This window comes from Ostrea edulis, chromosome 3 (assembly GCF_947568905.1).
Source record: "Ostrea edulis chromosome 3, xbOstEdul1.1, whole genome shotgun sequence".
Taxonomy (NCBI): Eukaryota; Metazoa; Mollusca; class Bivalvia; order Ostreida; family Ostreidae; genus Ostrea; species Ostrea edulis.
The window spans coordinates 37,802,677-37,825,297 of NC_079166.1; the positions used below are offsets into that span (position 1 = coordinate 37,802,677).

The window sequence follows — 22,621 nt, forward strand, 5'->3', positions numbered from 1 at the left end:
AAACATATCTATAGCCATTCTAAAACTAATTCATATAAAGGATAACACTTTATAAAACGCCGATGGGAAAGAAATTCGTGAAATCAATAATCTGATATTTGAAAGGACGTTTGGTCTTAAGCAATTATCTATCTGTTCCTCAGCACACATCTTTGAACTATACATTGATATATTAATTGGTCAAGGTCAAATTTTTGTGACTGAAACCGTCAAGGTAATATTTTCTAATAACAGAATAACCTTGATCAAAGATAGTATTATACATAATATTACATATATACAAATGCTGTCTGACTTGTTTCATACCGATCGTTAGACCGTTTTTGGCACACTGATATTGACTACAGATAACTCCGTTTAACTGATCAAGATAAAAGGGCTCACAGCGAGTGTGACCGGTCGACAGGGGGTGCTTGCTCCTAGGCACCGGATCGCACTTCTGGTATGTCCAGGGGTCCGTGTTTGTCCAACTATCTATTTTATATTATGAGATTGATCATTGCTCGTTACCTTACACCTTACATGTAGTTCACAGAATGCAACTTTATCGGAGACAAGAATCGTTTTATTACAGGTGTACCGTATGGCAATGTCATAACTTATATTAACTTATATCACTTCACGTTGTATCATTGTGACTGTCCGATTACAATCTCTCGATAAGGCGAATGTCACATCATATGCTAGAATGTTTTCTAAACAAAAGGTCAGGCTTTCATATACGGGTTGTAAAACAGGTCATTGTGAGAATTTGAAAATGTAAAAACTGTTTATGGACCATTTGTATCAAGCAAAAATATTCGGCCTTGATTCTTAAAAGACGGCGGGGGAAGAGCCTCTTCCACTTTCTGTTTTACGTTGTACTTTCTGCTTGTAACTTTAAAGACACGACTAAAGCGGTTCATTGCACTTAAATACGGAAAACGTGCCTTCTGTTCCGAGAGCCTTCCATCAAACACGATAGCTAAAATATTTTCAATATCATTGGAGGAGAACGCACTCCATGCATAGTTCATCCCGACGCTTACTTCGTCAGTGACGTCATTGTCTTTCGGCATTGACAATATTGTCATAATTGAACGACTTTCCCTAATATTACGATACAATTGGATTTCACGAACTTCACCGACTTCACCATGAATTTGTGGAATAAAGCATTCATATCCTTGGTGATGAAGATGTAAATAAATATCAAGAGCGAATCTGGTAACATCTTCATTCGATTCGTCAAATAGGAAGAAGATAGCATAGCGATATTCTCTATTCTGCCCTTTTCGGAGACGATTCTTTATTATGGTGCAATCAAATCTTAGGAATCTGAAAACCAGATATGTGATCAAAACTGTTGCTGGAAGAAGGAACAATGTCAAAAAGTTATTGTTGAAATCATTATCATCACAATTGTGAAAGGCCTCCTCGGCTCCATGGATATCACCAGATTCTGTTCGGCATTGAAGAGGATTTGAATTATTCACCTGTGACCCTAGCCTCCATGCTTTGATCCACTTTTCCTCGCAGCTGCAAGTCACGTCGTTGAGTCCAAACCAGACCTTGCCAGCATCAATCTTCGAAAATTCCCTCGAGAGTTTTGACAGTTTATGGTCCGTGAGGGATAACTTTTTTAATGCATGTAGCTTGGAAGGAACTGTGTCAGAAATCTCTGTTATTTTGTTTCTGGATAAATCCAAGACGGTGATATTCTCAAGATATTTGACCGGATGTATACTAGTAATCATGTTGTGACTACAGTTCAACTCTATATTATAGATTGTTTCCGGTAGATATGGAGGAAGTCGCGTGAGATTCTGATATGAACAATCCACAACCATGCGATCATGACTAGGTTGCTCTATGCAGGTACAAGATGATGGACAAAAGTTTGATTTTGAACAAAGAAATTCATCTAACAACGACAAGTCATCAAATACATCTAGAGCATTGACGTGTTTCATATGCGCTGGAGAAGAACATTTGTATTTATGATTGTCTGATATATAATAAAACTTCTTAACGAAACCGTCCTTACCGACTTTTAATAATTCGGCTAGGGTACAATCGCACGGTAAGTCCAGTTTCCCAAAGGTGTATCTCCCGAAGATTTTATATTGATACACGTTTTTCAGGTCATTCACATGGTCTTTCCAAATATCATTTGAATCGGGTGTGTGTTAATATTAGAATCAGCACAGACAAGTTCTCCTCCGCCATACGAATTATCCAATGATAAATCTATATCGTTTGTCCCAGTGAATGTAATGTTACAACTAACCAAAGCGATGTCGCAATAGGCTCTACGCTTAAAGAACACGTTAGAGATATCGAAAGAAAGGAAATCATTTTTCGATAAATCCGTAACAAAGATGTCCGTCCCTTCAGTGGCCATAAAAGTATTCAGTTCAAGACGCCGTATGTTAGTATTCATCATGGTAAGGACTCGTAAATTCGGCATGCCAGAAAATGTTTCGTTCGAAACGGATAAAATTGAAGTATCACTTAAATCTAGATAATCCGAAAGTCGCATGCAGTTAATTCCTTCAATACTTTGTATTTTGTTTCCTTTTAGGCTTAAAGTAACCAAGGTGTCGTTATATTCGCATAAATTGTCCGGTAAACGGTTCATTCTGCCATTTTCATGACGTAGCCAGTGGAAGGAGGCAGTGGAATCATTTCCGAGAATTTTGGACCTCCCGAATGTGTTGATGTATTCAACGTACACTGGAAGATAGCTGATGTTTGGATTTAGTTCCCAGATCGGTTTTCCTTCGCATGAGCAACATCGGTCGTGCTCTTCCCGAGTGAAACAAATGTCCTGACAAAAGAAATTGGGCTTTTTCGGCCCAGTTCCAGACTTCCAGCTATGATAATTTGTTATATTCAGATTGTAAGCAGCTGAAAGTAGGGGAAGGAAGAGAAACATCTTTCCATAAGACATGTTACTATACCTATAACCGACTAGGTTTACCTGATGATTAAACAATGCGACGAATGACATTTATAGGAGACATGTAAAAAAGGAGATATGTGTAAAGGTTCTTTAAAAGAGTACTTGGTTCTTCGTCAAAAGATATGTCGCAAATATCCATTGTACTATTTAGAGTTACTTTTTAGTGATTATCCATCCCAATATCAGAACATGACACAAGATTATCGCAAATTCAAAGACTAAATCAAATGCACTACAATCAGTGTTATAGTGGACGGGATTTTCCATTCGTTAGCAAGTTCTTGTCCTTCATTGGTTGTCTTGCCTGAATTACAACAACCAAAGAAATTCAAGCACTAAAACATGACATTATACAGTGTTTTTGCAAATGATAATAAATATTTTTGTTTAAGATTTAAAGAGACTGAGGAAAAACTGAACAAAAGGCATTATGGGACAGCTTGCAAAATTCAAACCTCGCGCGTAATACATATATATATATATAGAATTGTGCGATATTCAGCAATATGAATTATTTTCAAAATATTTCATCAAGATTCCCTAGCAAACGACGTATAGGGGAAGAGGTATAATATACGCTTGGAATCCAATTTTTATCGCATTTTGAATAAGAAACGAAGTGTATCTATATGAATGTGTAGGATTTGGGGGGGGGGGGGTGTCATTACAAGGAACCTAACAATCAATAATTTAAGTAGTTGGTAACTTCAAGAAATTGTAAATACAGCTTTGCTTAGTAATACAGTACATGCATGTGATTGGGTTTGTTGTTAATCGGTTGGCAGGCTGTAACATATTGTACACAATACTAGTATATAACTGCATGGCAGTAGCTTTATGGGGAAAGAAAAGAGATTCAGATCCACTTTGAATTAAAAAAAAAATACTTCCGGATTTTTCGTTTGCAGGGTTCGGGTCTTATGTCGCTGTATTTATTCTTGCGTCAGTGTCTCCAAATTTTAATATCAAACAAAATCTCCAAATTTTAATATCAAACAAAATCTCCAAATTTTGATATCAAACAAAATCTCCAAATTTTAATATCAAACAAAATCTTCAAATTTTAATATCAAACAAAATCTCCAAATTTTAATATCAAACAAAATCTCCAAATTTTAATATCAAACAAAATTTTAATATAAAACAAAATCTCAAAATTTTAATATCAAACAAAATCTCCAAATTTTAATATCAAACAAAATCTTAAAACACATATTCGCACTTCACTTGTGTTTAAACATATCATTGCCTTTAAAAGTTCAAACTCACAGGTTCAAATGATTTTGGGTTTTTTTATGGAAAGGGCTGACCATAGCAGATATTTCAGCGCGATACTTTAGTATACACAGATATAGTTTCGTATAATTCACCAAATGGAAGAGTCGTGCTCTCAATGTAAATGAACAGTATTATTCGGTTTGGATAATGTCGCTTTAATTCTATATTGCTATGCTTCATACCAATATTGCTCGGCGGTTCATTACATACTAATTTTGATTACGGATTATTCCGTTTATATTATCAAGACGTAAGGCTCACGGCAGTTGTGACCAATCGACAGGGGTGATTACTCGTCCTCTCAAGCACCTGCTCTTATATGTATTGGCACTAAAGTTGCTTTTCATGTTGAAGATTCCATTTCATAATAAAACAATTAATTTTTTTTTACACTTTTAAATTGTTAATTCTGAATTGCGCAAAAATGTAAAATTTCGGTGATACCCCTTTACCGACTACCGGACCCATTGCAGTGTGGTGTTTTAGGGGGGGTAGGTGATTTATCAACAATGGTAATTTCACATAGGTAATAGATTATAATGCATTACAACAGCAATGCATGTGTAAATCAAGGCAGTATTATCCAGACACGTCGTAGCATCCCTTTTGAAAAGAAGAGGGGGGGGGGGGGGTACAAAATATAAATATTGACAACTACTACGATCTACACAGATAATATCTAAAAGATTTTTTTTAAACCGCCGGGGCGCGATTATACGCACGACGACCGTGCTGATAACTGTAATTATCTGCACCACAAATTTTGAAAACCACATGTAGCCTACATGGTTAGTGAACGTCAGGAATAATTCAGGGCTTTTCTAACCCCCTTCACTCCTTACACTTGTCAAATACACCCCTTCTCCTTAGTTTCGTCTAATAAAACCCCTCATTTCCTTACACTTGTCATATACATCCCCATTTTCCTTACACTCGTCTTACATTTGTAAAAAGAAGGCGGTGGTTTAAATCAGACTGCTGTAAATGGATTGACTAACAGTTGGGTATTGGGTGGTGACCTACCACCTAAATTGTCTGGTTTATAATTAGTATCCTTATTATTTGCAATAAAGTGTCCCCTATGACCTTTTGACCTAGCATGACGTTTGAATGTGCAAAACATTTATGGATGAACCTTTTTTTTTTTTACCGTGTCATCGTTTATCTTACCCAGGTCGATGCGCTGCACAGCTGGTAATCCAGAATAAGGTCGGCGATTGTTATATATACGAGTCAAACGTTAATATAGAAATCGATGTCGCTCTCTGCTGCACAAGGAGATTCTCTTGTAAAACTGTGAAATCACCTGATGTAGAGGTATAAAACCTTAAGTTGAACTCCAAAGTTTGAAATTCATGGAATTGCAGTGAATAGCCGTAGCTTTTACACGATATAAAGCTACGTAAATCTAAACCGCCTCGAAAACCAGAGTCGATCTGATGTAAGAGCTCCAGGTATAAAGTACTAAGTATCCAACGTGTCACTATCATTAATTGATATGTTTACACTGTGCATGCTACCATAGGGGCGAGCGCAGCCAGTGTATATACTTTTGTGAATAGATTTTTATACTTTCATGGATTGATTTGTAAACTTTAATGTATAGATTTTTATATTTTTATGAATATATATGTACACTTTTATACGGAAGCCGATAGGTGCCAGGGTATAGAATTAATATTTATTTAACTGGCGGCCGCCACTTAATTTATATGGCGGCCGCCACTCAATTTAAATCTTTTATATGGCTGTCACCAGTTATTCAATTCCTCTCTCTTTCTCTATCTCTCTCTCAAAATGAAAGGGGTGCAATCCATCCCCAATGCTTAGTAATATGTATGTGATATATATATATATATATATATATATATATATATATATATATACACACACACAATTAAGAGCATTAAATTATTGTTTTTCGATTGTAATGTTAAATACGTAGAACCAAGGGGCTGACCCTCCATTTTTTTGACAACGTTCAATTTCTATTATTTTCACATGCAAGCTATAATTATTTTCACATGTGAAATAAGATTAATTGGCGGATTGGCCCCCACCCCACTCTTTTGGTGGTAGTAATGAATGGTAAAGATGTAATAATGAATGAACTGATCAATTGAAGAATGAACGGAGCCCCCTCCCTCCAATTTAGGAGTACAAAGTTTGGACAAAAGAGACATTTTAGGTTCATTTTTTGCTTGTCAACAATTGTAGAAGACAATTTCTCCTCCGACTGTCCCTACACTTTGAAAAACGATGCTGCGTGTTTGCGTACTATTCTAAATCTTTCCAAAATAATCACTCAGCGATACGAATTACATTGTTTTTGCAATTGGCAGCCGCCATATATGAATTAAGTGGCGGCCGCCAGATAAAATAACTGGCGGCCGCCAGTTAATTTATATGGCGGCCGCCAGTTAATAAGTGGCGGCCGCCAGATAATAAGTGGCGGCCGCCAGTTAAATTAAGTGGCGGCCGCCAGTTAAATAAATATTAATTCTATACCCTGGCACCTATCGGCTTCCGTACTTTTATGAATAGATTTGTATGTTTTTATTCTTTTATAAATAAATTTGATTAGTTTTATGAATAGATTTATGTACTTTATGAATATATTTGTATACTGGGTACGTTTATGAATGAACTTGTTACTTTTATGAATAGATTAGACATGAACCCGTGCATGCATGAGTGGATATAAGGTAATTATAGTGAATTTGGAAGTAAAAACCAGACATTGGAATTTTGAAGCCTTAATTGAATAAAAGTAGGAAGTACAAGTATTATTATTAACTACACAGGGATTTGTTGTGTTTTTGTTTGTTTGTTTATTTGCTTGCTTGAAAATGGAAGTTGTATACTGAATAATGCATACATGTGCCATATAAGTGAAATAGTTTTGAAATTTTATTTAGCTACCCTTTCATATGAAGGTTCATCTTCAAATTATTGAACATATCCCTAAACGAATCAAAGATTGGTTAAATTCAATAAGTAGATATAGATTAAATCAATTCGACTAGAAATAGGTCAAATTTCGTATTGAAATAGACCCATTTTTAATAGAATTTGACCCTTTCTTTAATTTATTCAGATAATAATTCAAGATAGTGTCAAATATTTGAGAATATTGAGTTAGGAAACATGTCTTGTTTTATGATACTAGTATTTGAACTTAATTTTAATTGATTAGACCCATCTTCAAACATAAGTTATTAAAAATAAATTTTGTTCAATAAAAGATGGCTTCAATTATATAATATCAAGTTTGTTCTGTTAGATTGTATCAAGTGAATTAGATGTGTCCAATTCAATCGCGGATAAGTTCTAATAGTAGAAAAGTAAAGATGGGGTTTTCTCTCATAACTACGTATGTAAGATAAAGATATTCTATGAAAGAAAGGTATGTAAGATGATAAGACTCTCTTATGAGTAGCCATAAAATATAAGGTGATTCCACCCGAGGGTTGCAAAAAATCTGTGAAACCCGAGGATTGGCCGAGGGTTTTACCGCTTTTTTGCTTTTTAATATTTCATGGCAACTCATAAGAGAGTATTTCTCTCTCACATTTCTAGAGTTTTCCGTTTTCCTTGTGCCTAGCGACGCCATTTTGAGAAATTTCCAATTATTTAATTTTTCGCTGTACATTAAAAATAACACCAGAATCGAATTCTACGACCCTCGTTTTGGCAACTACGTTGCCGACAAAAAATTGGCCGACGAGTGTATTAGTGAATTGTATTAGAGTTATTCCTCTTTGAATAAATCAATAATCAGGGTGATGCATGACGTAACTCGACAGTCCATCAGCGCGAAACATTTTGACAGACCTGATCAGAATATGAATCCACAACTGCACGTTTTTTTTCTTAGAGGAGCATTGCTATTGATATTAATTGAGCAGTTATTTAATGACGAGTGTGTGAAGAGAGATTCCAAGTGGTTTTTGTTGGTGGATATGGGCATGGCTAGACTTTCGTTTTCCACGCGTGCAAGGACTCGAGTCGCATGAACATTGAAGGCACTTATTTCACCTGAGACACGGACAGTAGATGTTGACAGAGTGAATGTGGAGGTAGGCCTAGAAGTAATAGACCATGTGGGCTGGGTTTCTGTGAACTGGCATAATGCACAGGATGACATCTAGGTGTATGAGGAATTTGTGACTGTTGTTGACTGTGCGGTAATTGTTCAAGGAATGTGTATTTCTGTGTCCGGTCACATACACCTGGAGATTATCAGGGACATTACAATCTGTCGTTTTTTTTGTATAAGAGCTTTGCAGACGGTAGTGTTCGTGAATCGAGGTGAGGTAAGTTGCAAGCTAGTTGTGTATTGATTATGACGCCACGGGATATGTAAGATAAACGTCACGTGATATGAAAGATAGAAATACAGATATTCTATGAAAGAAAGGTATGTAAGATATTTCTATCTTTCATAAGATCAATCCTAAAATGAAAATGTGCACTAAATTTTCCGTTCAAATGAAGTCTTCCATGGCGCAATATTTTATCTCCTGAAATTGAAGAGTTCCTATAGTCTGTATTATCTATTTACTGATACACTATATCTCCACATACCGTCTTGTATATTGCTAATTTTAAAAAAGAAACTATTGGAACTCTTTAATTTCGCTGCCTGCCTGCTGCCTAATCCTTATTATGCTATACACAATAACATACATAATGTAAAATACTGTTAAAAATAAACAAAAAACAAAACAAACAAACCATAAATGATTCTCTCCGTACTGAAAATCAGATAATGAATTTACGGATGCAATTGTAATCGGTCATACCGAATAGTTGACCAAAGACAAAATGAATGGTCGTTCATAATTTCAAAATTTGAAACTCAATTTTGCGAATGTGTTTATAATGGTAGTTTTTGTTTAGTGCGACGATTTAAGGACAGAATTATGAATACACGTCGTTTCTTCTCGTCAAAAGCAATAATTGCATACATTATGCACTATATGAATGATAAACAGAAAAACTGCTATATTGTAAACAGTGGCCTAATGTTTTGGACATTGTCAAGTAGTGTACAACCTAATTTCGGAAAAATGTTTTAACTTTAAAGTTGTACGGCGCGAACTTCCCGGACCATTTGATATCTGATATATTGGACAGTTTTCGACTTATTACTTACTTTCAAGATCTGTATCGTCAGAACACATGTTCAACCAAAATAAAAACTTTTTTGTGTTTATCCATGTGTTTGTACGTATCAGTAACTGTTGATAAATCATCACAAAAAGTCGTCACAGTGACTTGTATAATCACGGAAAAAATTAAGAACATCGAAAATATCAGATGAATATCGTAATTAAAATTTTATCGATGTGTCAGATCGTTGGTCTCGGAATGGGGGGTGGGGGAGTGTCTTTCGTTGAATGAGATGCATAGGCTAGGAGTAATATTATAAACTTTCATAAAATGATAAATATGGGCCTAGTCAAAACTATGATAAGTATAACTAATACTGAACTCCTACGCAATCGTATGCTGATCATGTTGTAAACCAATTGCAACTTCTCGGCTTGTTGGAAAGGCCCGAGAATGTGTGATTGGTTGTATGATTATGCCACGTTCTGGGCGCTTCGTTCTGGAAATTTCCACAAGGCTGATTCAACACTAAAATAACAGATTGAAGAAACAAACACATATTTTATTTATTCAAAAATTATCATAACTTATGTCTTATGTAAGATCAGAATCAAGCATCGATAAACAACGGATTTACTAGATATCGTATTATCTTAAGTTGTCATTTAAAAAAAAACATGGCTTAGATCCGCCACTTTGCTCTCATTTTTGCTATTAATCAATTTTACAAGATGTACTAATCAACGTAAGATTCTATCATAGCTTACGGGCTTCACCTCAAATATGAAACAATATTAAAGGTGCAAGCAGTAACTCTGGAGCAAACGATTCGAAGTTTATTGGCAAAAATTGTTAATTCATAAGTATAGATGTATGCATTGAGTTGTTTCAATCTATTGAAAAACCTCCATTCTCTCCTATTTTAATATAGCAATGTATTTGTTTGTTTATTTGTATAATTATTTTTCATTGTGTACAATTTGACATGGTTTTGAGTTAAGAACACGGACGTAGCAACGGAGAGGATGAGTGGAACTGTGCCTTATTTTGATAACGGATATTAGCTGACACCTCGTATTTTGTTTTTATACTAGTAGTGATTGTTAGTGGATATACTGATGAACACATCACAAGTGGTGAAGCCTCCTTTTCTTATTTCTGCTCCTCAGAATGTTTGTGACAATACGTATAGTCAACAACTCCGACTGCTTTCTCTCCCGATTTGAAAAAACAATGTGTTAAAAATGTGTCACAGAGACATGTAAACATGGGAGAACTTTCGATTAGATTGGGTTTCTTCCACTTACATTTAGCCAAGGTCGTATTTCATTTCGTCATTTATGAATTAAAATGTATGTATTTTTATGTATATCGTTTCATGAATCAAAATAGTTAAAATTATTACTAGAACATCTATAAGTATAAATGTATATTGGAAGGGAGTAAGTATAAAAGTATGAGAAATCCAAAAATACGATATGCAGTGTTTCATACTAATCTTACGGGAGAGGGCTCCTACAGACTAAACCGATTTATTCAATTTACTAAATAGATATTGTTTAAACACAGAAAAATGTTTATAAATGTATCTTCCTTACAAAATAGCAACTTTTCCGAGCACGGTTGTATACAAACATACATCAAATTTTAATGAATAGGGTCTATAAAACGTTTACGTCTAGGAGTGGTGAGTATCCGGTGGTATTTTAAGATCAATGTTGGTGAAGAGTATTGATCTGACAATACATTTCATAATTCAGTTGATTTGATTACAACGCATATTTACCATAATTGATGTTGATAAAAGATATAACACGGGAATGAAAGGTGAAGATAACGAACAGTGATCAATCTCTTAACTCCTATAAACAATGCAAAATACAGGGTTTGGCAAACACGGACACCTGGTAATATCAGAGGTACACTTCACCAATATATTGTAATTAGTCAATATTTATCTAATTTCTTTGTAACGTTTCTGAAAGTATGGTTCTATGAACATGCCTTCTACCTTTCTTTAGACTATAAGAAATGCATATCCTGTTCCTCAGCAAGATACCTCCCTGCTTAAAGGCCATAAGCGCTGAGCTTCGCAAAACATTGTTTATATAGCCAACTTAAAATTGATATCAAGGAGTACATTTAATAAAATGCTAACGCGAGAGAAATTCATAAAATCAATAGTCTGATATTTGAAGACAGACATTATGCCCCAGCTAAGACAAGGGACACTGTTTTAAAGGACATTTGCTCTTAAACAATTATCTATCCGTTCTTTATCTTTGAACTATATTAGGGGATGCTTACTCCTACTAGGCACCTGATCCCACTTCTGGTGTGTCCAGGGGTCCGTGTTTGCCCAACTATCTATTTTGTATTGCTTGTAGGAGTTATGAGATTGATCACTGTTCGTTATCTTCACCTTGCATTAGATAGACTTTACACTTGACTTATCAAATGGTCAATTTCAACAATTTGTGACTGATACCGCCAATGTAAGATTTGCTAATAGCAGAATAACCTTTATCAGATATAGTATATACTACAATATCATTGTGACAAATCTGTCCGACTACAACCTCTCGATAATGAGAATTTCACATCATATATTATAACAATATTTTCTAAACAAAAGGTAAAATTCTTTGATGTCCGGGAAGCTAAACAGGTCATAGTGAGAATTTGAAAGTGTATAAACTATTCATTGACAATTTAGATCAAGCGAAACTGTTCGGCGTTGTTAATTAAAAGACGGTGGGGGAAGAGCCTCTTCCACTTTCTGTTTTACGCTGTATTTTCTGCTTGTAACTTTAAAGACACGATTAAAGCGCTTCATTGCACTTAAATACGGAAAACGTGCCTTCTGCTTCGAGAGCCTTCCATCAAACACGACAGCTAAAATATTTTCAATATCATTGGAGGAGAACGCACTCCATGCATAGTTCATCCCGACGCTTACTTCGTCAGTGACGTCATCGTCTTTCGGCATTGACAATACTGTCACAATTGAACGACTTTCTCTAATATTACGATACAATTGGACTTCACGAACTTCACCGACGTCACCATGAATTTGTGGAACAAAGCATTCATATCCTTGGTGATGAAGATGTAAATAAATATCAAGAGCGAATCTGGTGACATCTTCATTCGAATCGTCAAATAGGAAGAAGATATCATTGCGATAGTTTGTATTCTGCCTTTTTCGGAGACGATTCTTTATTATGGTGCAATCAAATATTAGGAATTTGAAAATTAAACATGCGATCAAAACTGTTGCTGGAAGAAGGAACAATGTCAAAAAGATTTTTTTGAAATCATTATCATCACAATTGTCAAAGGCCTCCTCAGCTCGAAAGATATCTCCAGATTCTGTTCGGCACAGAAGAAGATTTGAAATATTCACCTTCGACACTAGCCTCCATGCTTTGATCCATTTTTCATCGCAACTGCAAGGCACGTCGCTGAGTCCAAACCAAACCTTGCCGGCATCAATCTTCGAAAATTCCCTCGAGAGTTTAAACAGTCTATGGTCCGTGAGGGATATTTTTTCTAGTGTCTTTAGCCTGGAAGGAACTGTGTCAGAAATCTCCGTAATTTGGTTTCCAGATAAATCCAAGACGGTGATATTCTCAAGATATTTGACCGGATACACACTAGAAATCAGGTTATTACTACAGTTCAACTCTATATTATAGATTGTTTCCGGTAAATATGGTGGAAGTCGCGTGAGATTCTGATATGAACAATCCACTACCATACGATAGTGACTAGGTTGCTCTATGCAGGTACAATATGGTGGACAAAAGTTTGATTTTGGACAAACAAATTCATCTAATAACGACGAATCATTAAATACATTTAGAGCACTGACGTTTTTCATATGCAGCGGTGAAGTACACGTGTATTTATCATCGCCTTCTATATAGTAAAAGTTTTTTAACAAATCTTGCTCACCGAGTAATAATTCTGCCAGGTTACAATCGCAAGGTAAGTCCAGTTTCTCAAAGGTGTATCTCCCGGCGATATTATATTTGTACATGTTTTTCAGATCATCCTGGGTCTTTCCAAATACCATTTGAATCGGGTGTGTGTTAATATTAGAATCAGCACAGACAAGTTCCCCTCCACCATACGAATTATCCAATGATAAATCTATATCATTTGTCTCAGTGAATGTAATGTTACAACCAGCCAAAGTCATGTTGCAATAGACTCTGCGCTTGAAGAAAATGTTAGAGATATCGAAAGAACGGAAATCATTTTTCGATAAATCCGTAACAAAGATTTCCGTACCCTCAGTGGCCATAAAAGTGTTCGGTTCGAGTCGCCGTATGCTAGTATTCGTCATGATAAGGACTCGTAAATTTGGCATGTCAGAAAACGTTTCATTCGAAACGGATGAAATTGAAGTATCGCTTAAATCTAGATAATCCAAAAGTCACATGCAGTTAATTCCTTCAATACTTTGTATTTTGTTTCCTTTTAGGCTTAAAGTAACCAAGGTGTCGTTATATTCGCATAAATTGTCCGGTAAACGGTTCATTCTGCCATTTTCATGACGTAACCAGTGGAAGGATGCAGAGGAATCTTTTCTGAGAATTTCAGACCTCCCGAATATGTTTATATATTCAACGTAAACTGCAAGATAGCTGATGTTTGAATTTAGCTCCCATATTGGTTTTCCCTGGCATGAGCAACATCGGTCATACTCTTCCCTATTGAAACAAATGTCCGGACAAAGAAAATTGGGCTTTTCCGGTCCTGTTTCAGACTTCCATTGATGAAAGTTCATTATATAGTTACATGTACATGTGGCTGAAATTAGAGGAAAGAAAAGAAACATCTTTCCGTAAGACATGCTCCTGTACCTATAACCGACAAGGTTTACCCTATGATGAAACAATGCGACGAATGACTTCCCATGCAGACATTTATATGAGGCATTTATAATTGGTGGCGTCAAAAATCAGATAAGTGTATAGAAGGTTTTTAAAAGTGTAATTTGTTCTTCACCAAAACTTTTAACGTAAATATCTTTTGTTCTATGTAGAGTTATTTTGAGTGATTATCTCATGTCAATTTTAGAACATGTCTCCAACTACAAGTATAGTAAATTCAAAGAATAAATTAAGTGACCTAAAAATCGTTATTCTTGTAGACAGGTTTTTCCACTCTTTAGCAAATTCTTGTCCTTCATTGGTTGTCTTTCCAGAATTACACCAACGAAAGAAATCCAAGCACTAAAACATGACAATACATTGATCGTGGAAATGATAGTACTTATGAATAATAACCACGATAATGAAGAAAACCTGAACAAAGGACATGTTGGACGGTTTACAAATTACAAAGTTAGACCCCTGCGCGTAGTATTTAGAGTTGTGCGCTTTCAGCAATATGGATTCATAAAAAAATTAAGATTTCTTAAAAAGCGATTTACAAGAGATGGAGTATAACACACGTTTGGAATCTAATTTTTTTTTTTTTTTTTTTTTTTTTTTTTTTGTCGAATTATAAATTGTAAGCGAAGTGAGTCTGTATAAGTGTGCAGGATTATGAGGGGGTTATTGCAAGGAACTAGAAATCACTAAATTAATTAGTTGATAGTCCCGTGGGGATCCGGATTAGAATAGGTCCTCAGTTCCCCTTGCTTGTCGTAAGAGGTGACTAAATGGGGCGGTCCTTCGGATGAGACTGCAAAACCCGAGGTCCCGTGTCACAGCAGGTGTGACACGATAAAGATCCCTACCTGCTCAATGGCCATAAGCGCCGAGTATAGGCCTAAATTTTGCAGCCCTTCATCGGCATTGGTGACGTATCAATGAGTGAAATATTCTCGAGAGGGACGTTAAACAATATTCAACCAATTAGTGGATAACTTCGAAAAACTGTAAATGCAGGTTTGCTTAGTAATACCTTACATGTATGTCACTGAATGTATTGTTATTAGGTTTGATTGTCATAACAGCAGGCTGCAACATATATTTAAAATATATGACTGCAAAACAGTAGCAGCTTTCTTTGGAAACTAAAAGAGATTCAGATCCACTTCGTATTTAAAAAGAAAAAAATTGATTCTTTTAGCAGGGTTGAGGTCTCATATCGCTGTATATATTATTCTATCACTCTATAAAACTTTTAATATAAAAGAAAATCTTAACACATCTTCACACTTCACTTGTGTTCAAACATACCATTGTCTTTAAAAATTCAAACTCACAAGTTCAAATTATTTGGGGTTTTTTTTTTATAGAAGGGGCTGACCATAGAGTGGTATTTCAGCACTATACTTTAGTATACACATATACATGTAGTAAATGAACAGTATTACTCCGATTGAGTAATGTCACTTGAATTCTTTATTGCTATGTTTTATACCAATTGTTAGGACGTTCATTACATAGTAATTTTGACTACGAATTATTCCGTTTATCTTATCAAGATATAAACCTTACGGCAGGTATGATCGGCTAACAGGGATAATTACTCCTCCTAAGCACCTGATCTAGATCTCATCTCTAGTATGCAAGGTGAAGATAACGAACAGTGATCAATCTCATAACTCCTACAAGCAATACAAAATAGATAGTTGGGCAAACACGGACCCCTGGATACGGGCGATTACTCCTCTTAAGCACCTGATCTAGATCTCATCTCTAGTATGTCCAGGGGTCGTGTTTTAACTCTTAATTTTCTATTTTTTGTAGATATTATGATATTGATCACTGTTTGATATATGAACCTTCACATTTTCATCAATCATTTTTATATACAATGTAGTTTCATGCTGAGGCCATTCTTTCATAGATTGTTTTTCTATGTACCTTGCAAATATTGCACCTTGAAATGATTTACAATTATTCAATACTTCACGAGGTAAATATTATTATTATTATTTCTTACCTCTTTCTGAAAAAGTAGTCCAATCAAATCCCACTAAACTGATTACGGTGTTATTTTTTGAACCACAACATAAACTTGTACTATTCTGTACTGTCTCTCTCTCGTAAAAAAGAAAGAAACTTTTACGTTATGTAGTTTCGTTTCTGTTCTGTTTATGGGGAATTATCAGCTGGTCTTCGCGAATTTGAAAGGGAAATTCTGTATGCATGTATGTTGTATACTCCCTTTACCTATTTCGAAGTAAATCAATCCAAAGTAAAAATTCGGATGAGGGGGTGATGTTTCGCCCACACACATTTTACGGACATTATACATGCATTTCGTTAAATTTCGTTGATGAATGCTACTTTTTCAGCTGTTATCTTTGACAATTTGACCTGTAAATCTTCTAATGTTATCCACGCTAATGAGTGTAACCTACGTGTCTTAATTTGTGGGAGAAACTAAGGGTGCGCTTAATAAAAGAATATTGGGGCACATATTTCAAATAAATAATTGTGGTATCCAACTTCTTTACAAGCATTTTAATTCCCCTGACCACTCTATCTTGTCCATAAGGGTCAGTATTCTAGAAGAAAAAATTACCATCATATCATTCTAGGCACTTAACCCCAGCCCTGGTATGTCCAGGGGTCCGTGTTTGCTCAACTCTTTATTTCGTATTTATTGTGGGAGTTATGAGATTGATCACTGTTCGTTATTTTTGCCTTTCACAATCGAAAAGCAAGTGCCCTTTTTTGTAGACCACGAGAAGATCACTGGATAAAGACTCTAGGCACTGCATTTTCAAACGGATGCAATAATAATGTAAAAAATGTAGGAAGTTTGACTAGTCCATAAGGAAATAACGTGAATATGATTGGACTTAAGAAATACACAAAGACGTACAAGCAGTAATGGACATCATTCATTAAAGACCAAGTATATATGATGTTAAGCTTGATTCACTTTTACGTTACGTCAACAGACAATTAGGTCCACATCATATTCGCACAAAGCTTTACTCTATTCTATTGAGAGGTTTGTATACTTTATTTGAACAAGTCAAAGCTAGTCCATACTTGGATATTTCAACACCAGAATATAGACTGAACTCTATGATTATACCGTATAACGGATCTTTTTTCGCGATAATCCAATTTTCGCTTTCTTTGCGAGTATTCTTTGAATCGCATAAAATTTACACCGATTGTATACCGTTTCTTACAATATAAGAATAACTTCGTGAACAGAAACTCGCCATATCGGGTGTAGTACAAATCATCTTAAAAGGTAGTCAGTCGTTATCACTCTATACACACACCTGTTAACTTGTTGAGTGACAACACGCGTAACTTACAGTAATGTCTGTTCTGAACAAACTTGAAGCCTGTCAAGTGCCAATTAATTTGTAACTTGGAGATTCGCAAACAAAGAACATAACAGTATTTTGGGTATTTCCTCAAAAGTTGTGATACGCAAAAACATTAACCCGTTATATACGGTAGATGTTGTCTATCACAGGTTCTAAACCACCGCGGATTATGAATGATGTTTCTTTCGAATCGTGCCGACAGTTCCTTAGACTCAAATTTACACAGGTATAGATGCCGTCAACAACATCCTTCGTCATGAAAACGTTCAGTCTTGTATTCCAATATATCCCAAGTTCAAGTATACACCCTGTATGTCCAACGAATGTACTAATACCATTGCATTCAAACATTGTTATTTTACACAAACTTTCCAGTGCCTAGATATAGACCATCGTATACCTAATTAATCTACGTGTTCTTGATCTTCGTCTTCTTTCAACTATAGGCCAGATGTACACGCCAATACCGGTAACGTTGAGGACCTGAAATCACTGATTTTAAAGGGTCCTAAAGTCAGAAAAAGTCGGTGTTTCAATTGGCAACATAACTTCATCTCTGTTGTGAATTCTGTCGAATATTATGTCAGACAATGACTAAATATGACAAAGAACTTAATACTTTGTAAGAATGGATTAAAATTGTAACAGGAATATCAAAATCCCGCATTAGACACATCAAAACTAACGTACGAACTACATGTATCTATCCTTCTGTGTTTAGTAAACCAGAAATGAGGAATATGTTTTGGTGCTAGCTGACAACGCTTTAACAACATTGTCTTTGTTTATAAGACTAATTATTAGAACCTGCACTTTAAACGAATTTGACATTACTTTCACATTTGGTAATCGCACTTAAACTGCAACTGCCCTTTCAAATGATGAAATTCTTTAAAAATAATGCTTCCGTTTAGAACACACTTAATATCACAGTCAGTGGGATGGATGACTATGAGTTACCGTACCTATACTGAATTCCTAAACTTCACCAAAAAAAACTTACAAAGAAGGTTATATTGCTGGATTGAGTAAATGTTCTACCAAGCTCCTAGAGAAAATGTTAACGGGTGTGAAGGTGAAACTTAAAACGTACTGTACCACAACTTACGCTAGAAGTGATGTAAATCAAATGTGGATTGTAAGACATGCTAAAGAACTTTTAGTAAATTTGAAATCGCAAAACTTTTCTCAAGTCAACAACATCAAAACATAACTTTTTAATACTTTACACGACCATTCCTCACGATAAATTAAAGACTAGACTTTTTGATTTCGTAGACAGTTGCTTCTTTAAAAAAAAATGGAAAAAGGAAATATTGGTATCTTGTGATCGGTCATCCACTTTGTTAAACACCACTCTGATTCCACGAACAAGTACTCTGAAGTTGAAATAAAAATATACTGGAGTTTCTCATTCACAATATCTTCGTAGTCTTTGGTGATTCTGTCTTCCAACAGTTTACTCCCGCCCTTGTGAATTAGAAATAGACGTACCCCCACCTATGTGAAGTAAAAATAGGACCTGATAATTGCACTAAAGATTATTAATTGACAATGTGGTAAAGGGTGATCACGTACTATGGAATCATTAGAAATCATGGTGGCTCAATTTTCGTGGAATTCGTGGGTACCTCTCACCCACGAATTTACATCCTCAACGAATAAAGCAAAAGCAATAATTCCAGAGTTATCTTTCTTACAAATATATAAATCCACGAAATTACGTCCCCACGAACCTGTAAAAATTCAGCAATCCACGAATATTGGTCCCCACGAATTTAAATGATTCTACAGTAATTCGTTCTTCAGAAGTGCCTGATATTTTCAAGAAATAAAAACTGTCAGTAACAGTTTGAAGATACAAATATAGATCTAACAAAATAAGATATCTTTTTATTTCTTACTCTGAACATATGTTTTGTTTATATGGATTTTTCCGTCTGAGATCCGCTTCTCTGTCTTCCTAACGCGCACGTGCTGGTTTTAAAATTCAAGTTATCTTGGTTTGTTTTCTCATTTTCGCCTATTTATTAATCAATTAACCGTAATAGATAAAAAAAGGTTCAAATATGAAAACTAGAATAAGGCACAGTGTTTATTATATTAACAGCTCTCTCTTCCCCCTCTTCTCTCTCTCGATTAGCTGACTTAAAGGACAAAACACTTGAGTCCATGATTATTATTATATAGATATTATAGATAGCAGGTGTTCATTGAGCAATGTGGCGCATGTACCCTTTGTTAATTTGTTTCACATAAGCAATACAATGTTTATTTTGCTGATAGCACGCACCGGTGTGCAGGCAGATTGACTAGCGCGCCGAAGCTCGTGATGATAATCTGCTTGTTCACAAACACGTCGTGCAATATTGGCATACTATAAAACCTGGCCTGGCCCCATTGGCCTGGCCTGGCCTGGCCTCAAAATTGGCCTGGCCCCAATTTTGGCCTCTAATTATGCTCCATTCCAAATTTTGGCCTGGCCTCAAAAGTTGGCCTGGCCTCAAAAGTTGGCCTGGCCTCAAATTTGGCCTCTAAAAAAATGTTTGGCCTCAACCAAAAAAAAAATTTTTATTCAAAATTTTGATTCATTTGATTGATTTATTATTGGTTTTAGTTTTTCAAAGTCATAGCACATAAATGATATGCTTCTGTTGTTTTGTAAATGTGCACTTTAAAATAATTATGAAGTACCACCAATCTGATTGATTTTATTGATTATCTATTGATCAGTGTATTGAATAAATCATTTTCTTTTCCCTTCATATTTGTATGCACTAGTACACAACAAAATCGATTGCACGACTAATGAAACAATGGCATATTGATTTTGTTTCAGAATTATGATTAATTTCATTGATTTATTATTGGTGTTAGTTTTTCAAAGTTGTAGAAATAAAATGGTATATGTACATTAGAATAAACATGAAATACTACCAATCTGATTGATTATCTATTGGTTAGTTTATTGACAAAATCATTTGCTTTTCCCTTCCTAACTTATGTACTAATACACCAAAAAGTATACTGATAAAATGATTGATTTATTGATATATTTTGTATTCAAAAGATTTCAATTTGATATCAATTTACATATTATGAAAGTGTTACAATTGTGTTGTCATTATAATGAGCAGCGCACATTCAGAACAGAGCTTGTGGTCTTAATGTTTTCAATGTGCAGATACCACGCATTTAGTGTTACTTGTTTAATTTCCAATGAATGATAAATGACATTTTTAAAAAATCAAAATAAACACAGTGAAGTGTTTGCTAGCATAATGATAATTATAGCCAATGATCTAAGGATTTTGGATTTGTATTTTAGTCTTCATTTATCTATACTTTACGTAGAATGAACAATGTTGATTAAAACAGATATGATGTATTATAAATATTTCTTTCTTGATTTCATAATTAAGTTTCAATATTCATTGCAAAAGTGACAAGTTTCCATGCTCTGAAGGCCTGTCCTGTCAGGATAAAGGGAATGTCTATCACCATATTAAAGGATGGTGATGAAAACTTTTGCTGAAGTTGGAAATTCCATTGTACAGAAACAATGGTGCAGTCCAACATTTGCAAATAGGGTGTGTTTGATACAACATAAATATTTTAATTAGTAACGCATCTTATGATTGTACCTAAACGAAATAAGGTTAAAGGTATACAAAATTGTCTGTCTGAATTTTCAAAATTGTGATTTTTTTCTGCTTTTGTGATAAAGCAACAGTAAAACAGAACTAATTACAATTATTACATTAAATCTATCCACCGGCCCTTTTCTTATTTGATATCAAAGCCTGCATTAGTTAACCAAAAAAATCGTTTGTACCTCTATCTAATCACTGCAGCACCTATATCTAAGCAAATATCAGATACATGTAATGCTCATAATATTGTCTTATAATGGAGAAAAAAAGTTTATTCATCTACAAATTCACAAAGTGTAGCTTTAATTTTGTTCTTAATGTTTTTAGACTGTCATCAAAATCATTTTTTCATTCTGATAATTAATGAAAATAAACATTCTGTGCAGAGCTGTGTGGCATTTCAAACCGTATATCATTGATTAACCTCAACCTTGACTTCCTGTCAAGACCGGTGCTGTAGAACTCTGTGTTAAATTAATGTTGTAAATGATCTGATATCCCACTACAGTACTAGTGTTACATGTTTAGTTCAAATAGTTTAAACAGATATGAACATCCTTAATTTATCAAAAGTTGTAGTTTCAATCTGTATGATTTATGGTAGTATTTTTATTCCTAGATATCAAACTCATTGTTCTTATCAATAAGAGTGACTAAGGCGGTACACTACATTGCAGTGTGTGAAATGTGATGATTCATCATTAAACTAGTGTGAATTTGTTTTTTAAATTCATTATCAATAAGTGAAGTGGATCATTAGTAAAATGAGGGTTTTCTATGTGCATATTTACAAAACAACACAAACATATCATTTATGTACAACAATTTTGAAAAATCAAAACAAATAATAAAACAATGAAATCAATCATAATTGGGAAAAAATCAATAAGCCAATCATTTCATTACTTCCATATACTTTTTTGGTGTGTACTTTTACATATGTTAGGAAGAGAAAAAATTATTTAATCAATAAACTGATCAATAGATATTCAATAAAATCAATCAGATTGGTGGTAGTTCATGATTATTTTAATGTGCACATTCACAAAATAACACAAACATATCATTCATGTTCAACAATTTTGAAAAAACAAAACCGATAATAAATCAATGAAATTAATCATAATTCTGGGGAAAAAAATCCCTATGCCAATCTATCATTAGTTGTGTATACGTTTTTTGGTACATGTATACTAGTACATACAGATATGAAGGGAAAAGATTTGATCAATAAACTGATCTATAGATATTCGATAAAATCAATCAGATTGGTGGTAGTTCATGATTATTTTAAAGTGCACATTTACAAAACAACAGAAACATATCATTTATGTGCTATGACTTTGAAAAACTAAAACCAATAATAAATCA

The 22,621-nt window shown here is 34.6% G+C and overlaps 1 protein-coding gene across 1 annotated transcript; it reads right to left on the bottom strand.

Moving 5' to 3' along the window:
• Positions 1 to 2,128: 2,128 nt before the first annotated feature.
• On the bottom strand, positions 2,129 to 3,240 carry LOC125676514 (uncharacterized). The gene has a single exon (XM_048914369.2). The coding sequence runs from the start codon at positions 2,990 to 2,992 to the stop codon at positions 2,129 to 2,131; it is 864 nt and encodes a 287-aa protein (XP_048770326.1). The 5' UTR covers positions 2,993 to 3,240.
• Between the last annotated feature and the right edge of the window lie 19,381 nt (positions 3,241 to 22,621).

What these genes read in the sequence shown, in the direction of transcription:
- LOC125676514 (XM_048914369.2), bottom strand. Translation starts at nt 2,992, where the DNA reads ATGTCATTCGTCGCATTGTTTAATCATCAGGTAAACCTAGTCGGTTAT.